We start from the raw sequence: 21,605 nt of genomic DNA, 5'->3' as shown, positions 1-21,605 counted from the left end.
AATGTTGACTTTGAAGAGTCCTCTATTAACAAACTATTTTGTCATTCTTTACCATTATTATTATAACGATACAAATTCTTATTAGTAGTAGTAGTAGTATTGTTATCATTATTATCATCATCATCATCATTATTCTTATTATTAATCATATTTGCAGTATAATAATAATAATAATAATTATTAGTAGCAGTATTATTATCATTGTTATTATTTTTCTTATCATTATTATTCCTTCAAACAACCACATCTGGATCCAGATCATAAATAGTTACACTGGAGGTTTTTCTTTCCCTGCAGCTCACTTTTATTGTGAAGGTCCGAGTCGGAAGTCTCGCCGCAGTGATGGAGGTTTGACCGGACACTTGTTTCCTCCTCCATCAGTCGGAGGTTTTCCGCAGAGCCGAGCGGGAGAGAGAGCAGCGCCGCCGGGGAACGAGTCCTCGGAGACCCGCTGATGCACCGGAGCTGAGTCCCGGCGGAGAAGAGGATGAGGACGAGAGGATGAAGGATGAGAGGATGAAGGTGAAGGATGAAGATCACTCTCCCGGAGCCAGGTGACGGTCTCCTCCTCTTCCTCCTCCCCGCGCTGCTCACCTGCTCCACCGGCTCCATGTCCTCAGTCAGCCCGTCAGAGTGCGCGAGCTCCGGGAGGCTGTGATCGGTGAGAGAACCTCCGGAGGATCTGAGCTCCGAACATGATCCTGTGACACCGCGACACACCTCACCTGGAGCCTCCTCCCTTCTCCTGATTGGCTGAGCCCCAGACTCCTGATGGCTAACAACGGGCTACAGGTGAGTTTAACAACTGCTGCGAGTATACGTAGTATAAAGTATTATATGTAGTACAGATGTGTAGTATAAAGTACTATATGTAGTACAGATGAGGGTCAATGACACATTAAGTTCTAGAAAAGTACTAAAACACGTTTTTTATACAGAAATGTGTTTTCATTTGTTTAATAAGTTTCTAATTGTAGTGTTTTCTATTTACTGCTTTCTATTGTCCAGTTATTTAGTAAACTAAGCGTCCAAATTTACATTTAAAGATGGATAATTAATCACAAAAATTTAAATAATCAGTACAGTAAGTCTTTTATTTTAACATTTAACATTTAACCACCTGACAAGTAAAGATAAGACGAGTCAACGAAAAATTAATTCATGTTTTAAAGTATTTTCAACTTCACCACCTAACAAACGTCTGGTGGTACAACCAAACACTTGTAAATATGCATTTATATATATGTATATATATATATAAACCAGTCATATATATATATATGTATATGACTGGTTTAAATGGAAATTAACAATCTGACTCCATGACAACTGAAGCATTCTGCATAGTAACATTTGAAATCAGATGATTTTAGATTAACAGTGGTTCATTTATCCACATGAACACACTGAGGTAAACAACTGGAGGTGAGTGGACATCTGCAGAGGTGAGGATGTGTGGGATGGAGCTGGGTGGGGGTGTGGGGGGGGTGTGGGGGGGGTGGTGATGGTGCAAGCCGAAGCTGCCCATTCGGCCTCAGATGTCCTGCCTCCATCCTGCACTTCCCACAGAGGAGCACAGAAGCATCTTGTTATCAAAGCTCTCGAGCCGACCAGACGCCCGGAGCCGTCCAACTCAACACTCACCACATTTTCACACGGACCCGTGAAGACGTGCGGTCGCTCGCACTGAGCAGACGGAGAGATTCCCACGTTGGTGACTCAGCGACGACTGAGGCCGTGTGGACAGTTTCCTGCTTCCTGCTCAGGTCCTGTGCCACAGGCCTGGAGGTCTGAGGGTCTCGTGTCTCAGCTGCTTGGAACCTCGGTGTCTGTCCAGCTTCTCGTGTTCCTGATGTTTCTGTGGCTTCCTCTGTCACAGCTGTCTTCTTCTGCTGTTTGCCGACCGCCACCATCACCAGTTCATCCGTCTGGATCTGACCACCTTTGGATGTGTCCTCCATCTTGACCTTGGGACTTCCTTGATGTTAGATGTTGCAGATGTTCCTCTGCTCACTAGGGAGTGGAGTTTGATTTACGCCTGCGTGCATCTCAAACCGGGGCCCGGTGGTTTCTCCACATCGGAGCAGCAGGAATCTGAGTTATACATAATACAATCAATACAGACACAACAAAGTCAGGGGTATTTTTAATGTTTCTAAAAGCAGACAAACACGGTTTCTCCACAACAACCTTGACAAAGCTCAGTTTGGACCTAAATACGTGACAGGATTTTTCCATTTGCGACTCGGCGGTGCCCTCGGGTCGTAGTGGGGTGAGTCATGGGCGGGTCTGTGGGAGAGTTTGAGTTCCAGTCTCTGTCCAGGTCAGGAGCGTGCACGTGGCTCTGTGGTCACTAGCTCCTCCCACAAGGCTTCACTTTAACTTCAGCAGCTCCATCAACACACGTGAAGACATGAGACAAAGTGCGGTGAAGTCCAATGTGAGTTTGTTTCTCACACTCCGTCCTTCATACGACCAGTTTGACTCATTCGCATGTTGCACTTTCCCCGAAGTGAGAAGGAGCCTGAAGCGTTTCCTGGAAAGCTACGATGTGTGTGTGTGTGTGCGTGTGTGTGTGTGTGTGTGTGTGTGTGGGCACTAGGATCAACAGGAACAGCTGATCGAGCTGCAGCTTCAGGTCCTGTTTGAGTTTTTAAAAAAGTGTCGTTCTCGATCGTATGAAACCGAAATAATTAAAAGAATGTGACTTGACCTCCTCGATTTAGTCAAAAACGATGAAGCTCGAGTGATAATATCATTTGATTAAAAGTAATTATGCACAGAAAGAGCCCATCGGTGTAAACTGCAGCTCAGCTGTCGGCTCCTTCCTGTCGTCTCTATCCCTGCTGACAGGTCCATTGATTTGGGGCCTGTTTATTTTTTGGCCCTGCTCCTCCTTCAGATGGATCTAAGGTGTGTAAATCAAGCCTCCGGTCGAGGACGTGAGCGCTCGGCCTGAAAACACAACCTCCACTCGGAGGCAGCCTCTCGCTCCGCGGCCGACCTCTCATGAATTCTTTATTCCTGTTGGTTTCCCGTCATTATCGTCTGCGAGAGTTCTGCAAGTCAGAGGAGCCGCCGCCTCTGCATGGGAGAGAACTGCAGATTACTTTTTTATCGATCGCGAGTGGAAGCAGCTCGCTCCATTTCTTTAATGGCGTCTGAGGACGTTGTGAGCACGCTGGTATAAAAGCAGCTGAGGTCTGTGGATGTTTCTCGCGTGTGTGAGGACGCACAATGATGTCTTGAATCACACTCACATTCATTTGTGTGTCCAGCTGCCACTGCGATGGAAATAATAGGATTAAGAGGCTGCAGACTTGTGTGTCTGACCCCCTAAGAGGGGAGCATTGTAACACACACACACACACACACACACACACACACACACACACACACACACACACACACACACATGCATGCCCCCAACATCCAGACCCTCCCGCTTGAATCCAGGATTAAACTGTGTCTGCAGAAATCTGTCTCCCACAGACACCAGTGGAAAAACATGCAACTGCTGCATTAACAGCTTCAATGCATCGATGGCACTGGTCAATAAAACCAGTGGGTTCATCTCACCCCGAGCTTCCAACTGATCAGGGAGCAGATCGACCCTGAAGTGTAGAGCTCCCTTCAAGTGGTGCTCCATGTCTGTCCTGTGTTTGTGGCCCAGTCCACTGGCCTGATTCCCTTCAGCTGCCCAGTCTGAACAGCTGCTCCGTGCCCATCACCCACTGGGCGTCCAGAGCCGTGCTTACCACTGATACCAGTAGGAGGAAACCACCTAAACTCCACAGAGACCATCTCACTGCGAGTCAGACCGGTGACTCGTGTCCATCTGTGTGTTGGTTGGTTGTGTGAGTGGTTCAGGGCTTTGAGGGATTGCTGGTGTTACAGGATTGAAGAATGTGTTGCTGAGAAGGACAAGTTAGAGAAGTGGTGCAACACATCGCAGACTTCAGAACCCGGTGTAGCACCAGCCTCCTTATACCAGCATGTGAGGGTGAAGCTGTTCTGTGAGAAACTCAAGTCAAGAGAAATGTGACCTGAGTGTGTTTGCACCCTGAGGCCCTGGAGATGAGTCCTCCCGCCGCTGCACAGGGGTCATGTGATAGCCTGTGTGTCGTGCCTCTGCAGCGGTGTTGGGTTTAAGGGGAGCACAGACTGGGAGCTTCATGGGCCCAGTTAATGCCCTCGACACTGGAGCTGTTGTTGCTACCTGCAGAGATAGAAGCAGGGAAGCCCCACGAGGAGCCCCCCCCCCCCCTCAGAACGTAACCCAAACTGAAGCTATTGTTATTAACGTCTCTGTGGATGAATTGAATCGGGGGTTTTTTCACCCTCCGTTCACAATGTGGGAGAGATTATGAGAGGTGTAACAGGAGGAGTGTAAAGAGTCTGATGAACAGGGGATGAAGCGTCTGCAGAGGGGAAGTCCAGAGGAGAAGAGAACGAGTCTTCTTCAGTGAGTTCAGAGCAGCTCGTCCAGTCGCCTCCATCGTGACCTGTCGTTCCTGCAGCTGCTGACTCTTCACGGGAAGTTTTTATTAACACAGTTTGTCTTCATCCTTTTTATGTGACGTCTAAACATCTATATATAGTCACAGGCATCACTGAGCTCGAGGCTGGGACTCACAGACATGGTGGAAAAGTCACAAAGACTCTGAACACAAGGACGAGCGAAACACGTTGTTGACTTCGGGCGTTTTACTAGAACAACAAGAAGAATAATCAGCTGCACAAAACTAAATGAGGAGCGAGACAATTAAACAAAACTAAATATCCCCTGGTTCTACTTTCTGCAGACGAGTCACGACTCCTGTGACCTGAACACATCTTCCCTTTCCCACTGGCCTCCTGTTTCCATCGTACTGTTAAATCTGCTAACGTTTGTGTTTTCCCTCAACTCATCTCCTCTTCATGATTATTAATGCTTTGCTATCATAATCAACGGCATCAGTGAAGAGGGATAATCATCTGCTTTATGGAATGGACCTCTTATCCCCCCTCAGCCCTTCTGCCATAATCATTTTTAATCTGCTTTCCACGTCCATTACCGTCACGGCTGCTCCACCATTCCCTCACAGAGCGGCGCTCTCAGCCTCTCGCTGCCAAGCTGCTAACAGCCACATGTGGAAACAGCTGCTTATCAAACATTCAGCGACTACGATCAAGTTCCTGTCTTAATGCAGCTCACCCGACTTTTTGAATTGAACTGCACATGATTCCCCCGGAGAGGTGATGTTCTCAAAGCCGGGAGTTGGGACACCTTGGTTCCATCTATTTCCTGAGCTTGACTTCCACTTCATCCAAGCCGAGGGTCGGTAGCTCCGTGTAATCTGCTCAGGCCGTGGGGCAGCCTGACCACCGGCCTCCCCTGGTGACCTGCTGATCTCACCCAGAGCTTTTGGGAAGTGGTTTGCAAACAGAATGAGTGACCTGGATATAGAGGCGTCCAAACAACCAATCAGAACCCAGAGTATAGTCACTTTTTGAAGGACGCCTTCCTTTGGACGTCTGGGGGTAGAACTCAAACACAGCTGGAGAAACTAGAGCATTTTCTCAAATACTTCAGGTAGCTCGACCTGCTTGGTCTACAAAGTTATGGTCATGTTAGATCAAGTATTTTGCAAAGGATAAACAAAAACAAGATGGCCTGGTTATCTTCTGTATTTGCGTTGCCAGATTGTCCTACGGTCCTATTGTCGTCCACGGCGCTAGCTACTGTAGATACTATGGAAGGGCGCAGTTCTCTGGTTTATGTTTCTCGGGATCTTTGAAATGCGTTATCTAAACGAAGCAGCTCTCGAATTGGAACCGAGTTGTATCTCATTTGATCTGGAAACACCTCAGGATCCCACAGGACGACCCACAAACCACTGGGATACCGAAGGGGATACTCTGCTGCCACCATGAACCAACTCTGGATGAGCTGCAGAAAGCAGATGGATGTTTCCTATCCTGCACCCCACCTTCCCAAACTGGAACCATTAAATCCAGCTCATCAGGAAGCGACTGGTTAAAGTGGCTTCTCCTGTAAAAGCCACAAAGAGCCTCATTCCTTACAGACTAATCCAGGTTGACTGTTGTAGGTCAACAACTTTGTTCGCTGCTCATTTATGCAGGTTGTGCGTGTTGGCCCACTTCAGAGAACAGTGGGTTGTGTCTGCTGGATTCAAGTCCCTCTTAACGGTTTCAAATGCAGGTGATTGCACTGGCTTCATGGTCGACTCAAGATAAAGAACCTCAAAAACCATTTCCCCCACTCGTCGTGCAATTTCCTTTCAGTGTCCTTCACTTGTCATGATGTCTGGAGCTTGTGTTACATGCATGACGGGGGCAGATTAAGTGTGTGCACAGCAGAGCTTTTCTCACTGAGGCTTTATTCTGCCTGATTCCTCAGCAGCCGACACACAGCGGCTGTTTGTTGCAGCAGAGTTTCACAAAGGACAAAGCTGGGAACACAAACACACGTTTACAGTGTTGACCGAAGTCTCTTGAGAAGATCGACCCTTTCACAAAGATGCCATTCATGCTGATCTGCTCCTCCTACAGCTGTGGAGCGGACACACACACACACACACACAAACAAACACACACACACACACCGACACATGCACACTGCCCCAGACAGATGTGCACTGACACACACACACACACACAGTTCACTCTTTCTCACCTCACCCTCAGGACAGTCGTTCTCCTGTTTACCCAGACTGGGAGAAATCGTCTACCCTGGTGCACGTGGTGCGTTCATGACGCTCTGGCTGCACAGAGCGTTTACATACAGACGTGATGCTCTGGAAAAACGGCAAAAGGAGATTTGGCAGGAGAATGTTCTCTGGAATATGAGGGATTTCAGGGATTAGCAGGAAATGCACCCAGTCCAAGGTGCAGTCTGTGAACTGTTAACTCCTTCACAGAGGGACAGAGTCGACTTGTTGTTGGAATCTGTCGCTTTGTTTCAAGTGCGGATTAAACAAAAGCAAATATAAGATGGTTCATGAATGATGGAGGTGTTGTGTGTCGGTTGTGTTACCTTCGGACTGATCTAGGAGCCAATCGGCTATCGTGGAATGAGCCTCTGGGATATCCAGGAGAATGCTCTCCTCCATTTAGTCCACACGAGTCAAATGATTCTAATTGTCTCCTTCTGTTTCCCGGTTTCATGCTAAACTAAGATTATGCTAAGCTAAGACGCCTGTCGTCACATATGTTCTGTGCAGATCTGAGACCAGCTGAAGCAGAGTGAGATGACTGAGGGGAAACAGAGTCCTGGAGTTAACTCGTCTCTCAGATCTGCTACGTCTCCTGTTAGTCATCAAAACATCCAGACGACAGTCTTACACTGCTGTTTAATTCATGTGTACGAGTCCTGTGTGTGTCTGTGTGTGTGTGTGTGTCTGTCTGTGTGTGTGTGCTCAGAGAGATTAATTGGAATTCACTTTCTCCCAACCCGCCGCAAACTCCAAGCCGCCCCCTTTAACCCAGATCCCTCCACAGCGTGCAGAGTGTGGAGACATCAGGATGTGAGGGGAATTTAAAACTTACATCGATTCTCCCAACTTCTCTCTCTCTCTCTCTCTCTCTCTCTCTCTCTCTCTCTCTCTCTCTATCTCTCTCTCACACATTGTTATTGTGATGCATGGCACTATTAAGGGAAATGTGACCTTAATTTCCCTCTTTCTCTTTTCCTTTCTGTTTGCTTGGGTCATGGTTTCCTCTCCTGATAACCCTCAGTCTCTTTCCTGCCTCCTGACGATGTCACTTCCTTTAACGACTTCGCTCCTCAGGTCACGTTTGTCGCTGCAGCTTGAAACACAACGTGACACTTCAAGGCAACAACAACAATAAAAGGGGGACACACCTACACAGGCTGAGATATTTGATAACATCACTTCCACTTGATATCTGGCTGAGGCCACATTTATTAAATGACGTCTATATTCGGCAGCATGTTAACAATCAGGTTAAAAGTCCCCAGCCCAGTCATTATTAATCATTATTATCGCTTTGTGTCATTTGGAGTTGTTGGTGAGTGTTGGGTATGTGGATGGATGAGTTAGAAATCCCCCCCCCCCCCCGAACGTCTCTCCACCCCAGCAGAAAAGACACCATCTCTATATCTAGGCCCAGGAGCAGCTGACGGCCGTTCAGACTCAATCAAAGGGATTTGAGGCTTCGTGTCAAACCACCGCCGGCTCCGGGCTGAGGTCTGCCAACCCGACACCGAGGAGGTGATCTGTGACGGATTGATAATATCATAGAGGAAAGAGGGAGCGAGAGGAAATGTGTGAATGTGGAACGAGGAGCACATGCACTGGGGGGGCGGCGGGGGGGGGGGGGGGGGATGGAGGGTGTGAGATTATATAAGAGAGGTGAGATCAATAATCAACGTGACATTATTAACGGTGAATCACCTGGTGGCCGGTTGCAGTACAGCTCATGAATCCTGCCTCCTCCATGTTGTCTGGTGGGACATGGACCAAATTAAAAAGATTTCTCAAATATGGTTTTTGTTTTTTTAAGGTCGCTGAGGTTTCATAGTGAAGAACGGGAATTAAGAAAGTAAACACGTTTTGGCCTAAGATCTAAAAATCATCAACATTCTATAAAATGTCATTTGCAAACATTTACGCAGATTTGAAGCACAGACTGTGACTTTAAGCCTCATTTGTATAAAGTGAAGTGATGTTAGTTCCTGATCCTGTGGTCAGAGCACTTTGACTGAACTCAGTGAACGAGGCGTCGCTGCAGCTCGTCTTCAACGTTCTGACTCGTTCACACTCGAGCTGATGAAGACGAGCGCTGACCTGTATCTGTGAAGGTGAGGGACAGTATGGATGCATGGGGGCTGTTATCTCTGCAGCCGCCGCCCTGCATCCCTCAGGAGGCTCCAAGAGGCCGAGCTGCTCGGTAAGGACACATTTCACCGCTCAACGACACACGGAGCGTTTGTGTTTTATTAAAACAAAGAGCAGAACGAGCAGCTGCCTGTGTTTGTGCGTCTGTCGGCCCAACTTCTTGTTATTTCACTTCCTATTCCCCTGTAGGAGTGTGAGTGAGGTAGAAGAACTACACTGTGCTCTGGTGAATCCTGTTTGCATGGCACCACAGATACAGATAGGGAGCCAGCGAGAGCCATCTGCCACACAGTGAGGGCTCGGAGGTCGGTGACCCCCCCCCCCGTGGGCGTGTGTGTGTGTGTCTCACTGACAGGACGGGGACAGACAGCAGCGACACCGTCTGTAGCCAGGAGGACGAGGGCCGGCATCAGCTCGTCCCTGTTGGACATTTGTCAGCAAAAACGCAAATGCTCCCCGTGATAGGTCGGACCAGGAAGGACCCGCCCACTGGAGGAGTCGTTTCTCCCGGGGGGGGGGGGGGGGGGGGGACGCCCCGGAATTGAGACACAGCTTTAGACAGCGAATAAAGACGGACATCATGTGGCGTCTCAACCAACCCTGGTGGCCGGCTGCAGGAAAGGTCTTTAATCCCGCCTCCACCATGTTAGTGGACGGGACACGATTGACAGCTGAGGCTTGTGATTGGTCGAGCTTGTGTATCGGTGGAGCCTCCGTCCTCCAATCGCTTCGCTTGGCTTCAGATGTGCAACATGGAAACATTCAGGTCGCTTCGGTTTCACTTCTGCATCGTGGGGATGTTTGACCTTTAACCTCTTCCCTTATTTTCTCAATTCACCACTTTTTAGTGCACTTTAATAAAACCACAGACCCGCAGGTTGATAACACAATAATTCTGCACACTTCCGACATGCACTGTTTTGCATGTACACACACACACACACACCTAATGATCTGCTGTACTTGCTCTGATCATCTCTTTGACATCACCACAATCTTTCACAACAGCTTTGGAAACCCGGTAGCAGGAAGCTGGTGTCTGTGAGCTCTCTCACTTACAGAAGCTTCCTCCATGTGTGTGCACGTCTGTCGCATGACGTCTCTCTCTCCGGGCGAGAGCAGAACAGGAAGCAGCGGGGTGGAGATCGGTGCACGCCGCTCTCTCTTCCTCTGCCACGTTCACTTTACACCGGCGTCTGATTCCTGGCGGCGGAGGACATCCTGGATTTTGATGAGGCAGGAGAATCGCTCAGCGTTAGTGTGTGTATGACAGTGTGTGTGTGTGTGTGATAGGCGACAGAGGAAAGGAGGGGGCCCGGGCGTGACACCAGAGGGAGGCCCACCATGGCCAGTGAGGACGCACTGGAGGAGCTGCCCGGGGATCGAACAGTCGATTCCCCCGGAGCCACTGAGCAGAGTGACGCTGAGTCACGGGTAGGAAACTGCAGCCGACGCAGGCCTCAACATGGCCGCCTCTTCTCTTCCCCATCCATCACCGCGGCCCTTCTCTTTTCTGTCAGCTTCCTCGTTCACTTCCTGTTGAGCACGTCTTTGTGGCCGCGAATCACTCGTGAGGTTTTATTCCCGTGTGCTGTCGTGATTTGTCTCGGCTGTGCGATTCGTCTTACTCCTCGCTCCAGAGGCTCTTTGTTGTAAAACACCAGGGATTCAGTTGTATTGTGTTGAACGTTTGTGCGTCACGGCACAAACTCTCCCTTCCTGTCGCTGCAGCTGCTCTCTGTCGCCTCGATGAACGACTCAGGACGTCCACAAGTTGTTGATGAGTTGACGAAAACAACACAATAAACACGTTCAGTTGATTTACTTCAGAGTTGTGCGCTGACACAACATCGAAGCAGCGGTTCAGATCCTGCAGCCGTCGTGTTGTGTTGTGTTGTGTTGTGTTGTGTTGCAGATGGATTATGGTTTTAATGGGAGCAGAGCTGTGGCCCCGGCCTGCATGTAGCTGGACGGACACACAGACCTAAGAAGTTGTAATCAGATCTGCTAAGCTGGACGGCTGGCTGCACGCTGCAGTGACAGGGCCTGAGCACCCCGTCATTATACCCTGTGTGTGTCTGTGTGTGTGTGTGTGTGTGTGTGTGTGTAGCCGATTAGATCTAATGTCACAACATTAAATGAACGCATGACATTTAAGGGTCGGCTTTTAAGGCCTTTTCAATAACGTTGATGGAGAATGTGGTTCTCTGCTCGTCTGGATGATCTGGGAAAAGATTATCGATAATTATCACAATAAATATCACAAGAGTTTTGCTCCTGAGTGAAGAGGTTGTGGTTTTCAACTTTTCTTAGAGATTTCACTGATCTGAGGTCGATAACGTGTTCAACCTCCTCAAGCTTGATATTAATATGTATATTTTGGCTTTTGTTATGTTGCTGTTGGCAAAATATATGTGTACTGTGCCTTTAAAGGCCTGTTGCATGCTGCTGTTGAAAGGGTTCACTTTATTTTTATCCCTTGTATGGTCATGAGTGATGAGTGATGGTTATTTGTGACATCGGGAAATACTCATCACTAAAAGCTGTTTTTCATGTGATTGTTATGATATGATAATGTGACTATTAGGTCTCATTTCTCTATTTATTTGAGCGTTTTCCCTTTTTATTCTTTATATAAACGAGGGACAGACGGTTTGACACGTAACACACGCTCCCCCGAGGCAGGAGGCAGGTGTGGACACTGTGGTTTTGTGACATGTGTCTTAACCATGAAGTCACCGAAGGCTGATTCTGACTCACTGGACACAGACACGAGCTTTAATCACTTCAGATCGTCCCACACGTTTATTCTCTTCCTCCTCTTCTTCCACTTTCTTACAGCAAAATCTCTGCTCGGCAGCCAATCACCATCCAGCAGATAACTGCTCCACCAACCACGTACTTGTGTCTGCATACATTTACTTATACATACACAGCATATACAAACACACACACACACACACACAGACACACAGTTTATAGATAAATGGATTCAGGTGTGTTAGGATGAAACTTGAATCTTTTTCTGTGTGTGTGTGTTTCCTTGTGACCCGTCCAGAGGCCGACAGGAGCCTGATTGATTTCAGTCGGTATTACTGCAGCTCTAATCCCCTCTGATCTGATTAGTGTTGATCAGCAGAGAGCTGATGTGAGCACTCAGCTCTTCAGTCGCAGCTCAGCAGCTTCCACGCGCTGTTTCCTCCTGTTTTCCTCCCACAATGCTTCACTCTGCGAGGTGACCGGTCCCAGCTCTGAAGGTCGTGACCTCTCAGCTGGAGGTGTCACCTCTGAATCCGTTTCTCTTCATACACATTTGAACTTTCCTATTTGTAATATCTTCTCATTGATTCCTCCTCCTCCTCCTCCTCCTCCTCCTCCTTCCTCTCTCCTCAGAGCGACCCAGGTGGGCTGTCGGTGCTGCAGCAGCTCGGCCTGGACCAGAACTCCGACTTCTCCGACTCCAGCGTGCAGCAGCGGCTGGACGAGCACCGCGAGAGGATCCGCCGGGAGATCCGCAAGGAGCTGAAGATCAAGGAGGGTGCGGAGAACCTGCGCCGGGCCACCACCGACAAGAGGAACGCCCAGCAGGTGGACTCGCAGCTGCGCAGCTCCAAGCGGAAGCTGGAGTCGCTGCAGACTCAGCTGCAGGAGCTGGACGCACACATCGTGGTGAAGGGCCCCGATGACAACACAGGTAGTTCATCCACAACCAGCTTCAGGACATGTTGTGCACGTCTATCTCTTGTTTTATCGATTTAACATGTAAAATCACTGGTTTATGATCCTTCTGAGGATATAAATAATGAGTTAAGATCTGTAGCCTGTTCTGTGACCAACCCCTGACTCCTCTGGCCCAGATTCCCCTCGGTCCCCGGGGTCGGTCAGTCGCACGTCGGCCTCCCAGCATCGCATCGCAGCTCTGGAGCGGCAGCTCAACATCGAGCTGAAGGTCAAACAGGGGGCGGAGAACATGATTCCCATCTATTTGAATGGAGGAACTAAGGTACTCAGCTGTCAGCAGCACGTCCACATCTCTGCATCGGCTGATTCTGTAACATTCGATCTGTGCTGCTTCACTCTTCCCCCTCGTCTCCTCCTGTTCTCCAGGACAAGAAGTTCCTCCAGACGGCTCAGCAGATGCTGCAGGACAGCAAGACGAAGATCGACATCATCCGCATGCAGGTCCGGAAGGCCATGCAGGCCACGGAGCAGTCGGAGGACAACCAGAGTATCCCTCGTTCCTTTGTGTTTCATGCTCTCCCTCTCTTTCATCCCACCTGCCACTCTCATCCTCTAAACACTGCATATTTCATGATGCAGGTGGTGATGGATCAATTCTTCTTTAGAACTTAACATTGTAGAGGCTTCCAGTCACACACACACACACACACACACACACACACACACACACATTGTCCATTACAGACCAGGTTAGAGCCGTATTGATGTTCCTGCATCCCCTTGATGTTGCCCAACAACTAAAAGCCACGGCTCATTTACCAGAGGTTAGAGAGGAGGCAGGTCAGATGCAGGGAGCCAGGAAGGGAGTGAGACTGAGAGGACGGAGACAGAGGGGACGACAGAGAGACGGGAGTGAGACAGAGAGGACTGAGACAGAGGGGACGACAGAGAGACGGGAGAGGACGGACGGAGACGGAGATGAAAGAGAGAACAAGAGCTCAGAGAAAGAGCAGAACAAACTCACTGATTTAGATAATTTTATTCTCCACACGTCCTCTCATCATCCCGGTGCTTTAAAACCACTATAATCTATATTTTTGTTCACATATCTTCTCTCTACATCTTCTCTGCTGCATGTTGCTGTCGCTCACATGTCACATGACTCTGTTTACCAGGTAAGCCGGACATGTGTGGGGTGGAGCTCCGTGTGGAGGAGCTGTGGCATCACTACCGGGTGGACCACGCCATGGCCGAGGGCGCCAAGAACATGCTGCGGCTGCTGGGCGCCGGGAAGGTCCAGGACAAGAAGGCCATGGCCGAGGTGCGAGCTGGGAGATGAGACAGATTTTTAAGATATGATAATTCATCTGTTCTAATCCTTCCATCACCATCATGTGTCCTTCAGGCTCAGAGTGGTCTGAGCGAGTCGTCCCAGCGGCTCGACCTCCTCCGGTGTTCTCTGGAGCAGCGGCTGCAGGAGCTGCCGGAGGATCATCCCAAGGCCTGCCTCATCAAGGAGGAGCTGGTGCTGGCGTCCTCCTCGGCCTTCAGCTCCCGTCACAGCACCCCCTACGTCCACAACCAGTACAGCACCCTGATGAAGCCGTCGCCTCTCACAGGTCCGACAGAGAAACCTTCACGTGTGTCTCCGGCCTTGACCAGGATCAGCTTTCTTATCTTTACTGTCGTTCTTTCCAGGAACTCTTCAGGTGCACCTCCTGGGCGCGGTGGGGCTGCTGGAGGTCATCCCCGGGCGCAGCAGAGGGAACCCGGTGGTTCTCCCCTCTCACTCTCTGGGAGACGGACGCTCCTCCTTCAAACTCAGTGGCCTCTACAGCCGCAGCACCAGCAGCATGAGCCTCAAGATCCCGGGCAAGACCGACGAGCTCTCCAGTGCGTACAGACACTATGTTCTATTCTGATGAATTACATTTCATCCATAAAGAGGCTCATTTCTGATGTGTGTGTGTGTCTGTGTGTGTTTTACAGCGGAGGTGAGCGCGGTGCTGAAGCTGGAGAACACAGTGGTGGGTCAGTCAGCTTGGAGAACGGTTGGAGAACAGGCCTGGGATCAGACCTTCATTGTAGAGCTGGAGAGGGTAAGATTCTGAAGCTGCTTTCAGACCTGCACTGAAGTCCAGGTCGTTTCCTGAAAGGTTCCTGAGGTTCTGTACGTGAGAACAAAACATCCCTGTAAATAAATCAATATCCAGGACATGTTTAAACTACATTCTGTGCTAGTTTGTGTACTAATCACACAAATGTGGATATTATTCATATTTTTAAGGATGATATCTGTTTATAAGAGTTGTCCTTTAAAGTATATACATTTTCTAAAACTCTTTCTGTTATTATAACCCTGAAACTAAACAACATGCAGTTTTAACACCTCAAAGATTGATGCTGTGAGCAGTGAATACATCGTGTTGTGTGTAATTAGTCCAGAGAGATGGAGATCGCTGTGTACTGGAGAGATTATCGCTCCCTGTGCGCTCTGAAGTACCTGAAGCTGGAAGACTTCCTGGACAACCAAAAACACACGGTTCAGCTGGAGCTGGAGCCTCAGGGGCTGCTGCTGGCCGAGGTGCAGGACACACACACACACACACACACACACACACACAAGACAACACAAGGGGCTTCCAATAGTGTTGTTTGATAATAATAATAATACATCAGAAATCATTCTTAGCCCCTGATAGTCTGTTTAACCTCAGATGTGCATTACATTTACATTTACTGCAGTTTCAGTTTTGTCACTTCATCATATTTGTGATTTTTGTTTCAGGTGATTTTCTTCAACCCAGTAATAGAGCGAGGCCGACGGCTCCAGAGGCAGAAGAAGGTTTTCTCCAAACAACACGGTATGTTCACCAGGTACCTCTGGAACTGGGATTAAAACCATTCAGAGGAGACGCAAATAGAGATCCATTCCCAGTCCACCCTGCAAAACATGAACCAGTCACCTCCTGGTTTCAATCTGTACATTACAGTCCTCTCTGTGTGTGTCTGTGTGTGTCTCTGTGTGTGTGTGTGTTGCAGGCAAAGCCTTTCTGCGTGCTCGGCAGATGAACGTGGACATCGCCACCTGGGTCCGCCTGCTGAGGAACGCCATCCCCAGTGGAAGCAACGCCCCGGCCTACACGCCCAGTTTCTCCAGCAACACACGAAGCACCGGGTATGTGAACATTCAAGAGTTCACAGTCGAACATTCAGGACCCACAAACCCCCACGAGTAGTATTTATGTGCACAAAGTGATATATAAATACACACTATTTGCTAGTTTCCCTTTATTCACATTCCTCTTCCATGGCCCGAGTCCTTTTCTCCATGTCAGCATCTTGTTTGTTTCTCTGCAGAGACACAGACTCAGATTCTCTTCTCTCAGTTTAGTCCTTGTTTGCTTTGCAGAGAAATCTCGGTGGAGAAGCTGAATCTGGGCAGCGACTCGCCTCCCAAACCTGAGACCAGGGGAGACGTGGTGGACGCCCCCGCCGCCTCGGTGAGTGTGATGGGAACAGGAAGGAGAGCAGACAGAGGCCGGGGGGGGGGGGGGGGGGGGTGAGCATCTCTACAGGATCATGTTACCGCTCTGCTCACTTCCTACCTGCAGCCTCTCACAGGCCACCGCTCTGTGAGCTGCAGGGAAATCTGAGACGAGCCTGACAGCCGGAGAGAGACAGAAGAGGAGGAGGAAGAATAATTAGAGAAGTGAAAACTCAGGGAGACAGATTTAGAGACTAACGTGGATGGAGGAGAGATTTCATTTGGTCGAGAGCAAATCCTCGTTTGTTACCGAGTGTGAATCACACGATCTGCAAGGGAGAGAGAGAGAGAGGTGTCGCTAAAAGAGGACGAGTTTCAGAGAGAGAGGGAAAAGAGAGGAGGAGGAAATGAGACGAGTGAAACTGAAAGAACATTTAAAAAACAGATAAAGACATAACTTAAAATATTACACCCAAAAATCTGTAATTTAGAAATCAATGCAAGTTAGAAGATTTGTTTTAGGGGAAATATATAAAGATAAAAAACTTCTTATCATACTTTTAAAAACAAGGAGCCTTAAGGAAATGACCTTCAATAATTTAAAATTAATACTTTATGTCGAAGAAACATAATTCAACACTAAATCTATTCTCTTTAATAAACACATAATGAATCCTCACACGTGCAACAAGCTGCAGCTGAACACTGTTTAATTCTGTTCATGCCAATAAAGCACATTTGAATTTTGGAGACAGAGAACTGGAGCAGCAGAGAAGTCGGGGGGGGGGGGGGGGGGGGGAAGAGAGACGGCCTGTGGCAGATGGTCCGACTGGGTTGAAGTATTATGGGATTAATTACTGATGATGTTTTTTAGAGAACTAATTAGCAGTGAGGAGGGAACGGGGGGAGGGGGGGGGGGGAGGCAAGGCCCGGGGGTCAGCTGACTGGTTTTACTGAAGGTCGTTCCAGATGTTGACGAATGTTTTTGTCCTCGTTTCTGTTGTTGTTTGTTCTACATGTTATTGATGTCCCCCCCCCCCCCCCCCCCCCCCCCCACCCCACAGGAACAGGTCATCGAGGCCCCGCCCACACAGGATGTCCCTGTGAACGAGCAGCGGACCAGATCGCTGTCGCAGAATTCTTTACGCAGGTGCACAAACCCGTCTCACACACACACACACACACACACGTGCAGACACACACACACACGTGCAGACACACCTGAGCTTTTCTCTTTGCAATATGGCCGACACAGCTTGACACCAGAAACACTCCCCCGCACACATATGGTTCTGTGGTGGAACCCGTTTTTCCAGTCGTGAATTAATTCCTGTGGCAGATGGAGAGAAACACACGAATACAGACGATGAACTTTAATCACAGCAGAACCCGACCTGTAGAGGTTGTGGATTTGTCACACACGGACAGGATGTGCTTTTCTCCGGCCTCATATGTTGCGTTGCACTAATCTGATGGTAATCTTTCTGCTCAGAGCGAGCAGAGGCCCGGTGAGCCTGCAGGACTTCAAGCTGATGGCTGTGCTCGGCAGGGGACACTTTGGAAAGGTACCAGTCTCCTAATGTCCTCACAAGACGAGCAGCACCCCTCACGCTGCTCTGCCTCTTCACAGCTCTCTTCTTCTCAGCCAAATCTTTAAAAATCAAATGATTGTGATTTTCTTTCTTTGCTCTGAGTTTTTTATTTAGCTGCTGTTGTTTTTGAGGAAGTTCTGATAAACCCAGTGTTTCCTCTTTTCAACCAAAGTTAACCGAGTGAGCGTCGGGAACCTTTGAGCTTCTCTGTGGGCTGGAGACGTTACATCACACACGATCTCAACCCCAGGTCCAGAGCGGTTCACTGTAGTTACTCTCCTCAGCACCAAACTGACTCAGGGTCAGACGAGCTGCTGAGCTCAGAGGAGCATAGAGCAGCTGAATCAGAATCAGAATCAGAAAGTATTTATTGCCATTTACACCTACCAGGAATTTGCTCTGGTTATTGGTGCATACAATGAACATAGAAACATAAAAACACAATAAATACAACACACATAAGAAAAGCAATATATATTTACTCACTATTTACTTCTTATTAATCACTTTTTCTAATATTTATACAAAGTAACATTTATTTAGACATAAACATATCTAAATAAGAATATATAAAAGATAAAAGATATAAAAAGTGAAGTAAAAGTGAAAAGCAAGATGCAATGTAATGCAGTATAATATGATATAATATAATGTGTTGATTTAACACATCCTTGAGGCAAATGTTGACCTCAGGTGTTGGTGGAGATCAGCAGGAAACAGTGAAGACAGTGTTTCTGTTGTTTTGCCTCTAGAAACCTTAATAAACACAGTCTGGTTGTTTAAGTTGGGAGAGAGAGAAGATGGCTGGACAGAGGAGGGTCACTATCTGTTGTTGTGTTTCACTGAAGTCTCTCACCTGGTTGTTGACTCTGCAGGTGCTGCTGTCGGAGTACAGACGGAGCAGCGGCCTCTACGCCATCAAAGCCCTGAAGAAGGGAGACATCGTTGCTCGGGACGAGGTTGAAAGGTGACGTCCCGGCGCTCGGTGACCTCCAGTCTCCGCTGCACAGTTCATTCACGTTGTGTAAACTTCCTGTCTCATCTGCGTCCCCTCCCCCCCCCCCCTGTCTGTCTCCAGTCTGATGTGTGAGAAGCGGATCTTCGAGGCCGTGAACGGCTCGCACCATCCCTTCCTGGTCAACCTGTTTGCATGTTTCCAGACTCCAGAACATGTTTGTTTTGTCATGGAGTACACGGCAGGAGGAGACCTCATGATGCACATACATGCTGACGTCTTTTCTGAGCCGCGTGCTGTGTGAGTTCTCCGTGTGCGTGTGTGTGTGTGTGTGTTTTCTTTGGGAAGCTCCACACTTGTGTCTGTGCTCACACGATCTGTTCGATGTCTTAAGCTTGACTATGTAACAGCTTGTGTCTCCACTGGTCGTGTGTGTGTGACAGGTTCTACTCGGCCTGTGTGGTGTTGGGTCTTCAGTTCCTTCACGACCATAAGATTGTGTATCGGTGAGTTGTCGTACCGTCTCTTACACACACACACACACACACTCTTTTCTCTAGACTCTGGATCTGGTGTGAAACCGGTTTGCTTGTCCTCCTCAGGGACCTGAAGCTGGACAACCTGCTGCTGGACACAGAGGGGTTCGTGAAGATCGCAGACTTTGGACTCTGCAAAGAAGGTGAGTGTCCATTATTTATTATACGTCTCCCATCAGCCGCTCGGTCAATACTCCTCCCGTCCTCACACTTCAGCTCACTCTGTCCTCCTTTGTCTTTCTGAGGTATGGGATTTGGGGACAGGACCAGCACCTTCTGTGGGACCCCTGAGTTTCTGGCCCCTGAGGTGCTGACGGACACGTCGTACACCAGAGCAGTGGACTGGTGGGGCCTCGGGGTGCTGGTCTACGAGATGCTGGTTGGAGAGGTGAGACGAAGGTCAAAGGTCAAGTTCACAGTGGAGTTTGTTTCTTTTTATTTTTTAATGTGACTCTTTCTCTCTCAGTCTCCGTTCCCAGGTGACGATGAGGAGGAGGTGTTCGACAGCATAGTGAACGATGAAGTGCGCTACCCTCGCTTCCTCTCCACCGAGGCCATCGGCATCATGAGACGGGTGAGGCTCCTGGTGTCCTTCCTTTGTCACATCCTTCATGTGTTGGAAACGTGAGAATGGAAGTTGTTTATTATTTGAGATGAAACCTGTTTATCTGCAGCTTGTGCTTGTTTCTCTGCTCCCAGTTGTTGAGGAGGAATCCTGAGAGGCGTCTGGGCTCCGGAGAAAAAGATGCTGAGGACGTGAAGAAACAACCTTTCTTCAGGGTGAGGTTTCCAAACAAGTAAACTGAGTCCAAGGTTAATGATAGAAGATCTTATTTTATACTTATATATGAACATAATGTGGAGAAACAACCATTTTTTTCTTTAAAATCGAGAAAATCTACATTTTGATAAAAGCTTGATCGCTAATATATCAGAATTGACCAGTTCTCACATGTTGCACCTTGAATATTAATGCTAGTCTGATTCTGTCCCTCAGGGTCTGGACTGGGACGCTCTTCTCCAGAGGAAAGTCCCGCCGCCCTTCGTCCCGTCCATCGCGGGAAAAGAAGACGTCAGCAATTTCGACGCAGAGTTCACGGCCGAGCCTCCGACCCTCACGCCGCCCAGGGAGCGCCGCACGCTGTCCCGCAAGGAACAGGACTTCTTCAAGGACTTTGATTACATCTCCGACCTCTGTTAGGTTCAGGGGTCAGGGGTCAGGGGCCCACAGACTCTGAGAGGAGACGTGAAGGCCGACTCTGTGGAGAGGAGCTGGATGGCGGCGAGGAACCCTCCTCTCTCTCTCTCTCTTTCTCTCTCTCTCTGTCTCTCTCTCTCTCTCTCTCTCTCTCTCTCTCTCTCTGTCTCTCTCTCTCTCTCTCTCTCTCTGTCTGTGTTTGCGAGGGGATGGAGGACGGGACGGAGGACGGGACGGAGGACGGGATGGAGGACGGGACGGAGGCCGGGCGCCTGTGATCGAGGATCAGTGGAGTCTGATCCTGTGTCGCACACATTCGCGGTGTCACGGATCTGCTGACCTCCAGATTATCTGGAGTGGCTTTTAGAGGAGGAGGAGGAAGTCGCGATGATGACAGGAGATAATCCAGATTATGTAAAAAAAAAAAAAAGGAAGATGAGATGATGGACGCTGCGACACGGTGGAGAAGTGATTGTACTGAAACGCTTCACGAGCCTCGGTATCACACAAGGATTCTGACAGGAAGCAGTTTGTGTCTTTCCCTTTGTCCCCTTGTCCCCTTCTCTCTGCTGTGTGTTGCTGCTCAGTGTGTCTCGCTGTGTCCTCGTCTCCGTCATGCATCGCCTGGTCCTGAGCACACGGGGGAGCCAGAGGACAGAGAGGCGCTTCCTGTGTGGGTTCACGTTTGTGCGTCTGGATCTCGTCTCTTTCTGTCTTTCAGCACAACACTGATTTTTAAACAGTTACATTTTTCAATGACAACAAGCTTTTACAGATTTCTTTCTGTTTTGTGATGTTTTTTTTGTTTTTGTTTTGTCCCTCGTCTGTTTTCTCCATCTGTCATTTGCTGGTGAAACGTGTTGGAACTGTGACTCAGTAAAGATGTGAAACCAACACACAGGCACTGAGCCTCTCTCCGGTTGTTTTTATTCATTTATTATTATTTAAATCTGTATTTTCACGTTCAGGAACATTTCAGAGCAGAAACTGTGACGAGGCCGACGTCTGAAAATCATTTTTCCTCCCCTGAAATGAATGATGTGTTTTTGTGAGTTGTTCTGATTGTGAGTCTGTAGGACAGACGATTGGGAAACGTGTGGTTTTGCATCATCAGGACCAAAAGTTAAAAATCTGCAAATGTCCTCAGACTCGAGCGGAAGCAAATCTTTTATTCTCCTTCTCGCTCTCCCAGATTCAAAGTGCCTGTTTGAATGATCTGTGTCCTGATCCCTTGGTGATGCCGGATGCAGTTTTCTATCTGAAATTATTATTATAAGTATTATAATTATACT

General features: G+C 48.6%; 1 protein-coding gene across 3 annotated transcripts; it reads left to right on the top strand.

The window, feature by feature from the left end:
• Positions 1–392: 392 nt before the first annotated feature.
• LOC128458501 (serine/threonine-protein kinase N1) lies at positions 393–21,209 on the top strand. Of its 3 annotated transcripts, none has more exons than XM_053443351.1 (22): positions 393–792; positions 12,258–12,558; positions 12,722–12,867; positions 12,972–13,092; positions 13,721–13,866; positions 13,951–14,164; positions 14,244–14,438; positions 14,535–14,644; positions 14,986–15,129; positions 15,334–15,409; positions 15,588–15,723; positions 15,958–16,048; positions 17,097–17,182; positions 17,525–17,597; positions 18,500–18,591; positions 18,703–18,879; positions 19,023–19,085; positions 19,182–19,258; positions 19,361–19,503; positions 19,582–19,689; positions 19,815–19,895; positions 20,113–21,209. In XM_053443351.1, the coding sequence occupies exons 1-22, from the start codon at positions 772–774 to the stop codon at positions 20,314–20,316; spliced, it is 2,805 nt and encodes a 934-aa protein (XP_053299326.1). In that variant the 5' UTR covers positions 393–771; the 3' UTR covers positions 20,317–21,209. The 3 variants fall into 3 exon arrangements, with proteins under 3 accessions (XP_053299326.1, XP_053299325.1, XP_053299324.1); XM_053443350.1 differs by lacking the exon at positions 393–792 and adding an exon at positions 8,723–8,916; XM_053443349.1 differs by lacking the exon at positions 393–792 and adding an exon at positions 9,814–10,298.
• The last annotated feature ends 396 nt before the right edge of the window (positions 21,210–21,605 follow it).

Source organism: Pleuronectes platessa, chromosome 16 (assembly GCF_947347685.1).
Source record: "Pleuronectes platessa chromosome 16, fPlePla1.1, whole genome shotgun sequence".
In the NCBI taxonomy this organism is placed as follows: domain Eukaryota; kingdom Metazoa; phylum Chordata; class Actinopteri; order Pleuronectiformes; family Pleuronectidae; genus Pleuronectes; species Pleuronectes platessa.
The sequence above is the reverse complement of the archived record's forward strand: the minus strand, read 5'-3'. Positions and strand labels throughout refer to the sequence as shown.

Bases quoted from the DNA above. Each gene is read 5' to 3' on its own strand.
- LOC128458501 (XM_053443349.1), top strand. From the start codon at position 10,209: ATGGCCAGTGAGGACGCACTGGAGGAGCTGCCCGGGGATCGAACAGTC. The intron at 15,410-15,587 runs GTATGTTCACCA...TGTGTGTTGCAG, and splicing joins GGTTTTCTCCAAACAACACG to GCAAAGCCTTTCTGCGTGCT. The intron at 19,690-19,814 runs GTGAGGCTCCTG...CTCTGCTCCCAG, and splicing joins CCATCGGCATCATGAGACGG to TTGTTGAGGAGGAATCCTGA.